The 16,420-nt window shown below is 39.9% G+C and overlaps 1 protein-coding gene across 1 annotated transcript; it reads right to left on the bottom strand.

Annotated features, from left to right (window-relative positions):
- Positions 1 to 2,458: 2,458 nt before the first annotated feature.
- Positions 2,459 to 8,646, bottom strand: LOC139030003 (zinc finger protein 568-like). The gene is given in 4 exon segments (XM_070451812.1): positions 2,459 to 3,441; positions 3,443 to 4,512; positions 7,107 to 7,202; positions 8,049 to 8,646. Coding segments are annotated over 4 exon segments (1,644 nt in total). The 5' UTR covers positions 8,155 to 8,646; the 3' UTR covers positions 2,459 to 3,069.
- Positions 8,647 to 16,420: the final 7,774 nt, after the last annotated feature.

The raw sequence follows: 16,420 nt of genomic DNA, 5'->3' as shown, positions 1-16,420 counted from the left end.
GGTTGCCATGCCCTACCCCAGGGGGTCTTCAGGCGGGTTCTTTACCACTAGCACCACCTGGGAAGCCCATTACACATATGCTCAACTGCAAAACAATTAGGAGGGCAAGCATCTGGCATTTAGATTTAAGTGGGCAGCAGGCATCTAGAAAAGGGAGACTGGTTAATACCAGTGGATAGGCAACCAACAATGTCTGCCAAAATACTGCCTTATTTCTTGATCTCTTTAATTGCTTTTTTGATGTGAACCATTTTAAGTCTATTAAATTTGTTACAATACTGCTTCTGTTTTGTGTTTTGGTTTTTTGGCCATGAGGCATGTGGGATCTTAGCTCACCGACCAGGGATTGAACTGGCACCCTCTGTGTTGGAAGGCTAAGTCTCAACCACTGGACCACCAGGTGAAGTCCCTTTGATCTCCTTCATTTCTGCAGTTACACATACTTTCTCACTTACGATGCTTGAATTTTTTCTGTCCAGGGTACAATCTCTTTCACTTCAAAAAGTTTTCAAGGTGTCTTTTGGGTTTTGCACTTATTTTGCTAGAGCACCTCAACAGACTACAGCTGGATGCTTGTTTCAATCGCTCATTCCTCTGGTCAACAAACACTTATTGAGAACTTCTTAGGAATTGGCAGTGGACTAAGTATTTATAATAAGTGAGAATGAATCCTAGCTTTTAATTGTCCCCATATTCTATACATACATTGAAAGAAGTTAAATTCTCTGAGCTTTGGTTGCATCCTACAAATTTTAACATGAAGTTGTCTCTTTGTCATTCATTTGCCAAATGATAATTTGACTTCCTTTTTAATGTAAAACTTATACAGGTATCTTAAATTTCCTTGTAGAGAAATGGATTTTTGTCTGAGGCTTTATTTTCTAATCCACTAGAAGAGAGGTCAGATATTATAGCATATGTCTCCTGTTTTTTGGAAGGTCTTAAAGAATCATCTAAATCTTTTCTGAGATTACAGTAGCCCACTTTTATTATATTGGAGTTCCTTACACTATGAATCCCCTGGTGGGGAAAAAGGCAATCTATGAAAGGCTTCAGTTTTAAAATTTTTCTCCAGAAGGAACTAACATTCTAGAAAGAAAGATGATGTAAGATGTTCATATAGTCACTGTACACTGTAAGGCCTTCCTCTTACAGGATTTCTAATACAAAACTAGGAAAACAAAAAAGTTAAGAATATAATGCAGCTCTCATTTAGCACACTTCCAATATGAGTCAGATAAGGGATACAGTGTACACAATACTAAGAAATATGATGCTAATATTACTAATTGGTTAAGTAATTAGCCCTATAAGAAGTGAGCAATACAACTCCAGAAAAATAAATGACCCAATCAAAAAATGGGCCAAAGAACTCAACAGACATTTCTCCAAGGAAGACGTACAGATGGCTAACAAACACATGAAAAGATGCTCAACATCACTCATTATCAGAGAAATGCAAATCAAAACCACAATGAGGTACCATTATACGCCAGTCAGGATGGCTGCTATCCAAAAGTCTACAAGCAATAAATGCTGGAGAGGGTGTGGAGAAAAGGGAACCCTCTTACACTGTTGGTGGGAATGCAAATTAGTACAGCCACTATGGAAAACAGTGTGGAGATTTCTTAAAAAGCTGGAAATAGAACTGCCATATGACCCAGCAATCCCACTTCTGGGCATACACACCAAGGAAACCAGATCTGAAAGAGACACGTGCACCCCAATGTTCATCGCAGCACTGTTTATAATAGCCAGGACATGGAAGCAACCCAGATGCCCATCAGCAGACGAATGGATGAGGAAGCTGTGGTACATATACACCATGGAATATTACTCAGCCATTAAAAAGAATTCATTTGAATCAGTTCTAATGAGATGGATGAAACTGGAGCCCATTATACAGAGCGAAGTAAGCCAGAAAGATAAAGACCATTACAGTATACTAACACATATATATGGACTTTAGAAAGATGGTAACGATAACCCTATATGCAAAACAGAAAAAGAGACTCAGATGTATAGAACAGACTTGTGGACTCTGGGAGAAGGCGAGGGTGGGATGTTTCAAGAGAACAGCATTGAAACATGTATATTATCTAGGGTGAAACAGATAACCAGCCCAGGTTGGGTGCATGAGACAAGTGCTCGGGCCTGGTGCACTGGGAAGACCCAGAGGGATCGGGTGGAGAGGGGACTGGGATGGGGAATACATGTAAATCCATGGCTAATTCATTTCAATGTATAACAAAAACTACTGTAATGATGTAAAGTAATTAGCCTCCAACTAATAAAAATAAGTAGAAAAAAAAATTAAAAAAAAATAAAATAAAAAAAATAAAAAAGCTAAAAAATAAATAAATAAATAAATAAATTTATTTAAAAAAAAAAAGAAGTGAGCAATAATGGTGAAGTAAACACTAAATGTTAAATCCTCTCCCACTCTGATTCGGTTCAGGTTAATTTTAGCAGATAGATGTTTCATCTGCATATTTGTATTGTGACACTTGATTTCCCATAAAGGCTAATGACCCTTCATGTTCAGAAAAGTTAGAATGATTTCTGTCTCTAACATTTTCACTACCTTTCTAAGATCGCCCACTTGGCTTATCTTCATGGAGTTTTTTACTTTTTCACCAACTGAACTCTCATGTCTAATAAATTTTGAAATACAGATACACCCCTCCCAATTCCTAACAGTTATAAGATTTCTCATCAGTAATACATGTTAAATTCTGGCCCTTAATTAAAGGCCTCGTATCCACAGTATGAAGTGTGATATTAACCTGTTGTCCTTAAATGCTTTCCCACATTCCTGACAATTACATAGTCTTTTGTGTTTTACTAGCACAAATTTCCAGATGTCAATTTTTATTTTTTTTAGTTCTACCTGTTTATTGCTACCAACCCATCTCCCTCCAACCCCCCCTGCGTGTGTGCTCTGGTCATGTGACACCACGGACTGCAGCCCACCAGGCTCTTCTGTCCATGGAATTTTCCAGGCAAGAATACTGGAGTGGGTTACCATTTCCTTTTCCCAGATGTCAAATTTTGAGGTTTCCCACATCTTCACTCACTCCTCTGTCCTGCATGAATTCTTTGATGTTGACTAAGGTGTGAGCCACAAATAAAGGCCTTCCCACATTGCTCACATTCATAGGGTTTCTCACCAGTATGAATTTTCTGGTGTCGACTAAGCTCTGAGCCACGGCCAAAGGCCTTCCCACATTCCTTACACTCATAGGGTTTTTCACCACTATGATTTCTCTCGTGATGAGTAAGTTCTGATCGTCGAATAAAAGCCTTCCCACATTCCTTACATTTATGGGGTCTCTCACCAGTGTGAATTTTTTGATGCCGGATAAGTTCTGTGCTACAAGTAAAAGCCATTTCACATTCCTTGCATTTATAAGGTTTCTCACCCGTGTGAGCTCTCTGATGTCTGGTTAAGTTCTGAGCCATGGTGAGAGGCTTTCCCACATTGCTTACACTTGTATGGTTTCTCCCCTGTATGAACACTCTGATGTCGGACAAGATGTGAATCGGAGATAAAACCTTTCCCACATTCCCTACATTTATGAGGTTTCTCGCCGGTATGAATTCTTTGATGTAGGTTCAGTTGTGAGGCACAACTCTACACCTTCCCACATTCCTTACATTCACAGCATCTCTCACCAGTATGAATTATCTGATGAAGACTAAGTTGTGTGTCTTAGCGAAAAGCTTTCCCACAGTCCTTACACTTATGGGGTTTCTCACCAGTATGGATTCTCTGATGTTGAAGAAGGTGTGAGGGACGGGTAAAGGCTTTCCCACACTCCCTACATTCATAGTATTTCTCATCGGTATGAATCCTCTGATGTAAATTCAGCTGTGAGGTAGATGGAAAGGCCTTTCCACATTCCGTACACTTAAAGGGTTTTTCACCCATGTGAATCTTTTGGTGTTTACTAAGTTGTGAGGTAGAATGAAAGGCTTTCCCACATTCCTTACATTTATGAGGTTTCTCAGCAGTATTAATGCTCTGAGATTTTGTAATCTGAGAGTCACGAATAAAGTCACCTTCCTTATTTTCATTACTTTTTTGGCTTTCATGAATTCTCTGATGCTTTATCAAGTCTGACCTACTATTAAAGGCTTTCTCACATTCTCCACATTTAGAGCCTTTCTCCTTATTATGATTTCTTTCATGTTGACTCTGGTGTGGTTGCAATCTGGAAGTCTTACATTCCGTGGATTCACAGGATTTTGCTCCAGTAGGAGCTGTCTCAGGTGCTCTAGGATCTGTGTGCTGAACGGAAGTGGATCTTTCTTCAGAGGTTATTATGGCTTGTCTGAAATATTCTTCTGGTAGACTCTCCAAGTGGCATCTGACTTCTCTGGTATTTCTGACTCTAGGACACTCAAGATTAGAGCTTATAAGTCTCTTTGTTATCTCTGGTTGCAATGACTGAATTTCATAACTTTCCTCCTTTAAAGATAAAGTCTTGGCTTCTCTTCTAGATTCCCAGTCTGTAAGATAACAAAGAAAAGAGTATTTTCATGTCATAGGAGAAAGAAAAGTTCCAAGGTAGAAACAACAAACTAAAAATAGTGACTAGTTTAAATTGCTCTTAACACTGTGTTACAATTTGAAAAAAAAAAAAAAAAAAGGATGGGAGGGGAATAAGAATAGAGAAAATGAGGGCAGCTTATGAAGGAAGTGATTTTTAAAATATTTATTTGGCTGTGCCAGGTCTTAGTAGTAGCATGTAAACTCTTTCATTGCTGCATGTGGGATCTAGTTCCCTGACCAGTGATTGAACCCAAGCCCCCTGCACTGGAAGCACCAGAGTCTTAGTCACTACACCACCACGGAAGTCCCAAGGAAGTGATTTTTCACTTCTGGTGAGAATCAGCTGGGGAACTTGTTAAAAATACAATGTCCAGCAGTTAAGACTCAGCACTCCCAACCCAGGGGGTCTGGGTTAGATCCCTCATTGGGGAACTAGATCCCACATGCCACATCCAGCAGTTGGTAACTAAAGATTGAAGATCTTATGTGCCACAACTAAGATCTAGTATAGCCAAATAAATTATAATTATTTTTTTTTCTTCAGCTAAGACAGTTTTTTTTTATTATAAATATTTTTTTAAAAATATGTAATGTCCAAGAACCAACCAACTAAATGAGAATCTAAAAGAGTAGGACATTATCTAACAGCAACTCCTCTCATCTCTAGCCCCAGGTTTTGATTACTTCTACTAGTATCTCTAGTAGTAATCACCTTGTCCAGAGCCATCCCTCACCAAGATTAACAAAACATTATCCTAGCATAATATCTCCCTATTTCCTCCTGATATCTCATCCCCAACACAGTAGCCAGAGTGCTCTTATTAAAATAAGTTCGAGCATGTCATTCTTCTGCTCAAAATCCTCCACTGGATTTTCTTCTCACCCAGAGTAAAAGTCAAAATCCCTCAGTGATCCACATGGCCTTTCCAGAACTTGTCCTACACTACCTCTTTCTGACCTCACTGCCTTATCCCCTCCCATGAGCTGACTCTATTCTAGCTCCCTGACCAACTAGATGTTCACATTTGCCAAGCACACCCTTCGTTCAGAATCTCTGCCTACAAATATCTTCCCTAAGATATCAACATGGCTCTTTTAATTACTTCATTCTTACCTCTATTTAGATGTCAACTTAAGAGATCACTCTTTACAAAACAGGACCTTCATCAATCTACTTACTGTACTTTTTTGCAGTGTACTTATCACATGTCATTTTCTCTTTTCCCCCAACATTATGCTTTAAAGGTTTCATAACACAGAAGAATGAAAAGAACTAGACAGTGGACTCCCATAATCTCATCACCTAGATTCTACAATAAATGTTTGGATCTACTTGCCTTATTATACATCTATCTACCCCTCCGAACATCAAGTCACCTTGCAGACATCAGTATACTTCACCTGTAAACCAACAGATTATATTTTAACTTGTTTACTTCTGTACTGTCTGTCCACCCTTCACTGTACCTGCACAAAGTAAATAATAGTTGTCTGCCGAATGTATGGCCATTGGTATGTTTTTCTATCTCCCTCACTGATTTCTGAGGCAACTCAAAATGTGGGACTCGCTGTTTAAATGCAGTGCCTTCCCCCTGCACCTAAAATACAAAATTCACTATCAGACCTGCAAAATTCTGCAGCATCTGGTCCCTGCTTCCCTCTTCAACTTAATTTTGAGGTACTGTCACCTTCACTCGCCATGAGTTCACTATACTGGCCGCCATTCAACTTGCATGTCATGCCAACTACATTCTCATCTTTCAGGAAATGTTTTGGCTTCTTTGCATGCTCTCTGTTCCAGGATATCTGCCATGGCCACCTTCTCTCATTCTAAACATCTTAATTTTCTATCCTATATCCTTTTCTTTGCCCTCATAATCTTTTTCTCAATTTTATAATTACATATTTGTTCATCAGTTTATCTACTGGTATAATTTCTGCCAAGGCTTCCCTGGAGGCTCAGTGGCAAGGAATCCACCTACTGGTCTGGGAAAATCCCACATGCCAAGGAGTGACTGAGCCCGTGCGCCACAACTTCTGAGCCCACGTGCAGCAACTACTGAAGCCTGAGTGCCCTAGAGCTGGTGTTCCACAGCAAGAGAAGCCACTGCAATGAGAAGCCCACACACCACAATGAGAGGGTAGCCTTAACTGAAGCCCAGCTTGCCACAACTAGAGAAAGCCCATGCAGCAATGAAGACCCAGTACAGTCAGGAAAAAAAATAAATAAATAAAAATTATTTTTAAAAAATCAGAACAAAATTGGACCCAAAATGTGGTGAAGATGGTTATCTCATGGAAAGAAAGAGTGGAGGAAAGCAGAAAGGCACTTCCTTCCTGAAATCAGAGGGAATATGAGGAAGAGTAGCAAGAAAGTGGTAACTGGAATAACAATTGGAAGACTTCTGTGAAACATCCTTACTCTCTTCTCCAGATCTTAGGCTTCTTGGGGAACTTTCCTAACAACATCTCAGACATGCTGCCTGTCTTCTCACAGGCCAGGAGAGTGACATCTGCCACGGCGTTTCCCATGTGAGTCTCTATTACTCACCTGGGCACCACTCTTCTGTTTCCTTGCCCTTAACCATCCAGGGCTCCTTCCCCTGTTCCAATAAAGAGAACACATCTGGCTTAAAATTGGCGAATCCTGCTCAAGAAAGAAAAAAAGGATCAAGGTATGTTGCGGGTGTCCCAGAATTAAAATCAGTCCATGATTATCACGAAAGAGGAGTAAGAAAATTAAGGGTAAGAGGAAAGGGGAAGAAGATAAAGTTCAATGGAGCTGCTGATTTCTTTTTCTTTTTTATTTCAGGTCCTGAATATTTATTTTTTAAATTTGTTTTTCCTAGGCTGCATGCATTAATTATTTTATTAATGTATTTTTAGTTGGATGATAATTGCTTTACAACATTGTGTTGTTTTTTGTTGTACAACAACGTGAATCAGTCATAATTACATACATATATTCCCTCTCTCGCCTCTCTGCTCTCCCCATAGGTGACATAGTTCTCCCCATAGTGACAACCCCACTAGGTTGTCACAGAGCACCAGGCTGAGGTCCCTGTGTTATACACCAGCTTTCCACTAGTTACCCGTTTTACACATGATAATGTATATAGGAGCAGCCAATTTCTAACTTCACAAGGGACAAAGCATTCTTCGGTAAGCACTTAGGAAGAATCGTTAATTCAGCCAAGCACTTAGGAAGGACTCACAAGAAATTGGGATTCCCTTGTGGCTCAGCTGGTAAAGAATCTGCCTGCAATGTGGGAGACCTGGATTCGATGCCTGGGTTGGGAAGATCCCCTGGAGAAGGGAAAGGCTATCCACTCCAGTATTCTGGTCTGGAGAATTCCATGGATGTATAGTCCATGGGGTCACAAAGAGTCAGACATAACTGACTGACTTTCACTACTTCACTTCATAAGAAATTATTATAATAAATATAAAAATTTAAGACCAATTCTGAATTTTGGAGGACAAATCAACTTACCCAGTGAGATCAGGTTGTTATAATTCTCCAGCATTACATCTCGGTACAAATCCTTCTGAGCAGAGTGCAAGCATTCCCACTCTTTCTGAGAGAAGTAAATGACCATATCTTTGAACTTGAAATCCTGAAACCAAAGACAAAAATACACAGAAATTAATGGGCCAAAATCTTTACAAGAAAATTAAGAAAGCAATTCAATAGGAAATCACTGTTTGGAAAAAAAGGACACGCTGGACCTTTCAGAAATAGACGTTTTTCTGGAACTCTCTTGCTTTTTTGATGATCCAGCGGATGTTGGCAATTTGATCTCTGGTTCATCTGCCTTTTCTAAAACCAGCTTGAACATCTACAAGTTCATGGTTCACGTGTTGCTGAAGTCTCGCTTGGAGAATTTTGAGCATTACTTTACTAGTGTGTGAGATGAGTGCAATTGTGCGCTAGTTCGAGCATTCTTTGGGATTGCCTTTCTTTGGGATTGGAATGAAAACTGACCTTTTCCAGTCCGGCGGCCACTGCTGAGGTTTCCAAATTTGCTGGCATATTGAGTGCAGCACTTTCACAGCATCATCTTTCAGGATTTGAAATAGCTCAACTGGAATTCCATCACCACTAGCTTTGTTTGTAGTGATGCTTTCTTTTTTTTTTTTTTCCCATTTATTTTTATTAGTTGGAGGCTAATTACTTTACAGCATTGCAGTGGTTTTTGTCATACATTGAATTAGCCATGGTGTAGTGATGCTTTCTAAGGCCCACTTGACTTCACATTCCAGGATGTCTGGCTCTAGGTGAGTGATCACACCATCATGATTATCTTTGGCCACCTCATGTGAAGAGTTGACTCATTGTAAAAGACCCTAATACTGGGAGGGATTGGGGGCAGGAGGAGAAGGGGATGACAGAGGATGAGATGGCTGAATGGCGTCACCAACTCGATGGACATGAGTTTGAGTAAACTCCGGGAGTTGGTGATGGAAAGGGAGGCCTGGCGTGCTGCAATTCATGGGGTCGCAAAGAGTCGGACACGACTGAGCGATTGAACTGAACTGAACTGGACCTTTCAAAATGTATAAGTCAACAGCTCCATATCAAAAATAAACAGCCTAATCAAAAAATGGACAAAAGACCTAAACAGACATTTCTTCAAAGAAGACATACAGATGTGCAAAAAGCACATGAAAAGATGCTTCAACATCATTAATTATTAGAGAAATGCAAATCAAAACTACAGTGAGGTATCACCTCACATTAGTAAGAATGGCCATCATTAAAAAGTCTACAAATAACAAATGCTGGAGAGAATGTGGAGAAAAAGGAACCCTCCTACACTGTTGGTAGGAATGGAAATTGGGGCAGCCACTATGGACAACAGTTTGGAGGTTCCTTAAAAAACTAAAAACAGAGCTACCATATGATCCTGGAATCCCACTCCTGAGTATATGTTTGGAGAAAACCATAATTCAACAAGATACTTACACCACAATATTCACTGCAGCACTACTGACAATATCCATCAACAGATGAATGGATAAAGAAGATGTGGTGTATTTATACAACGGAATATCACCCAGCCGTAAAAAGGAATGAAACAATGCCATTTGCATGTTTTGGACATCCATCCAACATGGATGGGCCAAGAGATTATCATACCAAGTGAAATAAGCCAGACAGAGAATGACAAATAACATGTTATTGCTTATATGTGGAATCTAAAAAAAAAAAAATTATACAAATGAACTTATATACAAAACAGAAATAGACCCACAGACATAGAAAACAAACTTATGCTTACCAAAGGGGAAAGGTGGGAGGAGGGATAAATTAGAAGTTTGGGATTAACATATATATATACTATACAGGGCTTCCCTGGTGGCTCAGGGGGTAAAGAATCTGCCTGCAATGAGGGAGACCTGGGTTCGATCCCTGGGTTGGGAAGAGCCCCTGGAGAAGAGAATGGCAACCCACTCCATTATTCTTGCCTGGAGAATTCCATGGACAGAAGATCCTGGTGAGCTACAGTCCATGGGGTCGCAAAGAGTTGGACACGACTGAGCTACTAACACACATACACACTACTACTATATATATATATAAAATATAACCAATAAGGATAGCACAGGGAACTATACACAACATTTTGTAAAAACTTTTAAGGAAAAGAATCTGAAAATATATGTATATGTGTAACTGAATAACTTTGCTGTACACTTGAAACTAACAACATTTTAAATTGACTATACTTCAATTAGAAAAAAAAAAAAAACATGGACAGTTCAGTGTGGAAACAAGGGTGATCACAGGACACATTCTTGGTGTACACACCATTTGTTAAAAAAAACTGAGGTATAGTTGATGTATAATATTGCATGTTTCAGGTATATAACATGGTGATTCACAATTTTTTTTTTTTGATTCACAATTTTTTAAGATTATTTTCCATTTATAATTATTATAAAATATTGGTTACAGTACCTGTGTCGTTCAAATCATTCTTAAACATGCCTGCAACTACAGATAAAACCTCCTTGGCATTATCCTTTTTCATTATCCAGCCAGGTCTGGGAATAAACAAAGTCTAGATAATCAGTGTTTCCTAATTAAATAAAACTGCACATGCAAGTAGATAACACATGCTATGCTCAGCACACAACACTGTGACAACCTCTTTGCATTTACCCATTTAAGAAATTTGTTTAAAAGTCTGAATCAATAAAATAAAAGTCTGAATCATTCAAAGGTATCTTTAAAAACCTCTCTCTCTGAAAATAGGATTTGAACATAGCTTATGTGATCTAATAATTTCTTAAAAACTCAGGCTCATAAATATATCAGAATATTTAATCTAGTTGTTCTCCATGTCCACAAATAGACATCATTTTTACTGGGTGTACAACACCCCATCTTATGTATTCAGTGCTGTATTTTGCAGCACTAGCTTAGAAAAGTTCTCTAAAGTTCTGCTGCAGTTACAAGGGTTATTACTTCTTAATAATTTATATATCTGGTTGAATTGTTCCTGTTACAATAAACTGTCCCCAACTATACTCTCTTTGTTCCAGAATTCCCAGAACTAATGGAGTAAGATCCAGACTCACACGATGGGACCCACGATGAGCAAACACTACACAAGTTCAAAATGGACCCACAGGTTCCGTGCAGACTATCACATAACTACATACACAGAATCTATCATATCTCTATCATATTCTCCGTCCCCAAAAATCTCAGAGCCAAAAATATGAGCAAATACTAAGAATGCAAAAAAATCAGTATCAATTACCTTCTTGTCTAATTGGAAACCCCTGGAAGAAGAAATGGCAACACACTACAGTATTCTTGTGGGGAAACTCCCATGGAAGGGAAGCCTGGTGGGCTACAGCTCATGGGGTCACAAAGATTCAGACATGACTGAGTGACTGGGCATGCATCCACTATCATTGGAAAACCCAAGCCTGCAACATGGAGTCTCACTTCCACTTCATCAAAGCACAGCTCTAACAAGAGAGGGACAAAATTTCCAGCAAGAGTTGGTTTTCCCATTCCATCAGTACTCCCGGTAGAAGGATATACACTTATGGAATGCTAAATGGTTTCTGAATAAACAGTTAAACATTTGTTGGAGAAGAGAGAGAGACTTGGGGGACAGCAGCCTTTGGCAGCATCACTCACTGGAATTGGAAGAACTGGGGAAGAAGTTCTTCAGAGAGGCTCAGGGAAGCAAGCAGTTCCAGGAGAAAGACATCCACAGTTCAAATCTTCCAAAATAAAAAAAATGCTCTTGATATAGGAGAAGAAACATCAATTCACGTAAGCAATGGCTTTTAGGGTTACAAACCAGATCATTTATATCCTGGGTTCACCCACGAGAAATACAAGTTAAGAAGGCAAAGGAGGAAGAGGCAACAACAGCCCTGAGTCACCAGACTGACCTCAGAGTCTGAAAACGAAGTTTCCTCTCTCCTCCCCGTTTCTATCTTCCTGCTTTTGGCAACCCAGTGCATGCACACACAAACACAGAGTCCCTTTCTCTTTCTCCATCTGAGGGAGTGTAACAAACCTTGGCTTTCCCTGAATTCCAGAATCCAACTGTACATAATGTGTTCAGAAGAAATAACTTTTCCACCATGAGGAGCTCATCTGAACCCAGAAAAGCCTGCTCTGATCTGCCCCAGGTAGACCCTTGGTCTATCAGGAAGATGCTAAGCTCCTCAGGTGAGGAGCATCTTAGAGACATGAGGACATCCTCAGGACCAGAGCACAGGACACTTAGGCAGGCCCAGCCCTGGACGGATTCCGCAACAGAGGTCTCCAGCCTCCACCAGGCCTAAGACTCAAGTACTTCCTTGGCCTTGTGCACATATCCCGGAACTAGGGCCCTGAGAACCCAATCTAGAACCTCTTTCCACAAAGACCCTGTCCAGAATCACCAATACTGAGCCAGACAACCAATATGATCAGCAGGTTCTCAGCAGCCTCAGCCAAGCTCAACTACCTGGGTGAAGGCTGCTATGGCTTTTGTTGTTGTTCTGGTTGTTCAGTTACCATGTCTAACTCTTTGTGACCCTATGGACTGCAGCATGCCAGGCTCCCTTGTCTGTCACTATCTCCCGGAGTTTGCTCAAATTCATGTCCATTGAGTCAGTAATGCTATCCAACCATCTCATCCTCTGCCATCCCCTTCTCCTTTTGCCTTCAATCAGGGTCTTTTCCAATGACAGCTATACAGGAAACCATAATTTTCAGAATCCTCATGGTCTGTACAACCTGGTCCCCAACCAAGATCTTCCATGGCTTTCCTGCTTTTCATTCCTACCCTCAGCTTTACTGCTGATAGGCAGTGCTCATTGCATCTCAAGCACAATTACTGCGCATTAAGCACTTTTAGTCCCTGATGTCTTACATGTATTAGTCTTTAGGAAAGGCCCGTGAATCTTTAGGTTAGTGAAGTAAGTAATTCACTCAAGTTTGCAGTAAGCAGTGGCACTGCTGGGCTTTAAATTTAGATTTCTCCAGCCCTCCAGATGATGCCTGTCCACTTCTGACCCTTGCACATGCAGCCAGGGATTTCCTGATCCTTTGCAAGAACACTGAGCTGGACTCTGCACCTACGGAAGCAGAAAACTCTTGGTTTGCTCTGGTTATCACTACAGAGCACAACACTATGAGGGGAAATCAAAGGTAAAAGGGTAAGGGAGCAAAGAAGCAGTTCTGTAAACAGAATTCCTCTGAAATGAACTAACAGTGACTTACTTAAGTTGAGGGTATGTGGAAAATTTCACATACCATGTAAAAGATTAACTGGGGCCCAGAAAAGTAACAGAACTCCAACCAATGGAAACAGACTGAGCAGCATTCCAAGAACAGTGAATGTGCTAAGTTGGAGGTAGAGATGGAGACAAATTGCATCCTGTGTGTCTGAGGAGCAGATAAGTTAATGGGGATAACTGGTGAGGGACTCTGGGAAAGCAGTAGACAGCCATGATGCTGGAGAAACCTGAAGGGGCCAGAAAAGAAAAGCCTTGGATGACAGTCATCTTTGCCAGGACTAAACACATCATCTTGACTTACCACTCTATGCCAATACTAGGACTGGTGCTCTAGTAAATACAGATATTTACTATAGTAAATAAACAATAGTGTGAAAGAGCTGGGGTTTTACCCTGAAAGTAACAGGGATTCACTGAATAAAGAAAGTGATGCAATTGGACTATTTTATTTTGGAGGAATAAACTAGAGTTCGGGAGTCCAATCAAGGTTCTCCTGGTGGTTCAGTGGTAAAGAATGCCTGCAGTACAGGAGACATGGGTTTAATCCTTGGGTGGGGAAAACCCCCTAGAGAAGGGAATGGCTATCCACTCCAGTATTCTTTTTTGTCTGGAGAATTCTATGGACAGAGGAGCCTGGCGGGCTACAGTCCATGAGGTCAACAAGAGTCGGAACAACTGAGGGAGTCCAACACTTTCAGGGAGTCCAATTAGGTAAATGCACTACCCGTTCCCACAAGTTTTACCTGGCACACACAGTGGGGTGGGGTTGCAGGGCATGAGAGCAAGGAGCAGGAAAAGAGACAGATTCGATGGGCTCTGCCACTGATGTTGGGGAGACCAGGAAGTAGGAGTTAGGGGACCTCCAGGTTGCCAGTGTAAGGGCACATTCAGGTGAATTTCCATTATCAGCACATTCCCAAAGCCTGCAGACTACATTATACAGAAGTTTTAAGGAAGTCCATGGTCAGAGAGCTAAGAAATGGCAGAAATGGAGATAGTTTCTACCCTTTTATGTAGTGCAAATATCATTAATACAGAGAAAGGACAACAAGAATTCTAAGAGGAGGAAATAGAGGGAGAAATGGACAGTCAAAGGTTGAAGGGCAAAGGGAAGCTGGAATTCCTTTCTCACCAAAATGTGTTGAGAATTGAGGGGGAAGATATGGTCCCTTTCTCAGAATCTGAGGAAGGTTCTGACCAGAATGGAAATATGAAGACAAACTCAGTAAGTTTCCACAGAATTCAGAAGAAAAGTCAAAGACAAAGGAAGAAACAGATTTATCCAAGGAAAAAAAAAGGTATTTCTAAAGAATATTCAGCCTAAATATTTCAAGACTAAAGAAATATGTAGTTCTGAAAAGCAGCTGGACAGAATTAAAAAAAAAAAAAAGAGTTCTAACTCAGACACATCAAGGGGGAAAAACTCCTGAATTTCACATACTCAAATACTATGCCATTCTTTAAAATCAACTAGGAATTTTACTGACCCCCAGTATTCTTGCCTGAAAAATCCCACGGACAGAGAAGCCTGATGGGCTACAGTCCAAAGGATCACAAAGAGTCAGACATGACTGAGCACATACACGCACAGGAATTTTACAGCCAATATTCTGTAGTTGTATCTCAAATCAGATACCTTAAACTGTTTAGACAAAAAGTACTTTAGAAAAATGAGTGACTTTTATATTTTTGTATTAGAGAAGACTTTCTGGCATGACATAAAGAAAAGAAAACACTTTCTGAAAACACACACAAAGTAGATTAACCATGAAAAAATACTTCTAAAACAACCTATAAATGACAGAGTAGTTCTGAAAAGAACTTTGCTTAATGTATGCTTAACATGCTTAATGTATAAACTGATAAATGGGCAAGAGAAATCAGTAGGCAATTTAGAAATTTCAACTGTACCATTTATTAACTGTAATTCTGGAGCAACTGACTCAACAGAATCTATTTTCTCATCTGTCAACTTAGAATAATAACAAATTTCATCAAATCTGATATGCCATTGTTTGTAAAGCCACCATTATTTTATATACCAGGAAAGAAATAAATGTCATCAATTAAACTATAACTTGCCAGGAACTAAAAAACCCACCCTGGTTTCAAAGAAGTTAAAATGTGGAGGGGGAACAAAAAAAAAATCACAGAATTTACATTCATACCTGACTGATAGGGTTATTATGTGGATCCAACCAGATAATATATCAAGAACTTTAAGTTACAAGTGGCTCAAAGTGAACACTCAATAAGTTAAATTGCTTCTATTAGTAATCTGATCCCATTCTGAAAACAAAATTACACACCCACACATATGTGCAGATAAAATAATTTTAAAATATTAATAATGATTACCTCTAGATGGTAGCCCATGGACCATGGGCATCAAACTTTCATAACTTACTCAAATTTTGAAATTTTTGCAAGAAACCTGTATTACTTTTGGAGAAGGAAAAGGCAACCCACTCCATTACTCTTGCCTGGAAAAATCCATTTCCATGGATGGAGAAGCCTGACAGGTTACAGTCCATGGGGTCACAAAGAGTCAGACAGGACTGAGTGACTTCACTTATTATATTACTTTAATCATCAGAAAGAGAGCAATTAGGTTATTTCTATTTGGGCAGGGATAGAGAAATATCAAGATCAGAAAGGGGCTGGCAGGCATTCCATGCTGTTAGAAATTTGGAAGCAAACAGGCTACAGTGAACCTGGACCCCTAAAATTTCTTTTACAAGAAAGAAATTAGTAAGCTTTAAGTAACTTATTCTGTTCTTCAACTTCCCTACCAAATCACACAAGCACATTCTCTCAAGACTGTTACGTTGTTGCTGTTTAGTCACTCAGTCTTGTCTGACTCTTTCCTGACTCCATGGACTGCAGCCCACCAGGCTCCTCTGTCCATGGGATTTCCCAGGCAAGAATACTGGAGTGGGTTGACATTTCCTTCTCCAGAGGATCTTCCGGACTCAGAGACTGAACCCATGTCTCCTGCACTGGCAGGTGAATTCTTTACTACTGAGTCACCAGGGAAGCCCCCAAGATTGTTACAACACTGAACAAAATCCAGGGAAATGGAGATTCCAGATGAGAATACATGCAAAG

This window comes from Odocoileus virginianus, chromosome 20 (assembly GCF_023699985.2).
Source record: "Odocoileus virginianus isolate 20LAN1187 ecotype Illinois chromosome 20, Ovbor_1.2, whole genome shotgun sequence".
Classification (NCBI taxonomy): Eukaryota; Metazoa; Chordata; class Mammalia; order Artiodactyla; family Cervidae; genus Odocoileus; species Odocoileus virginianus.
Note: the sequence above shows the minus strand (reverse complement) of the source record. Positions and strands in the feature narration are given on the sequence as shown.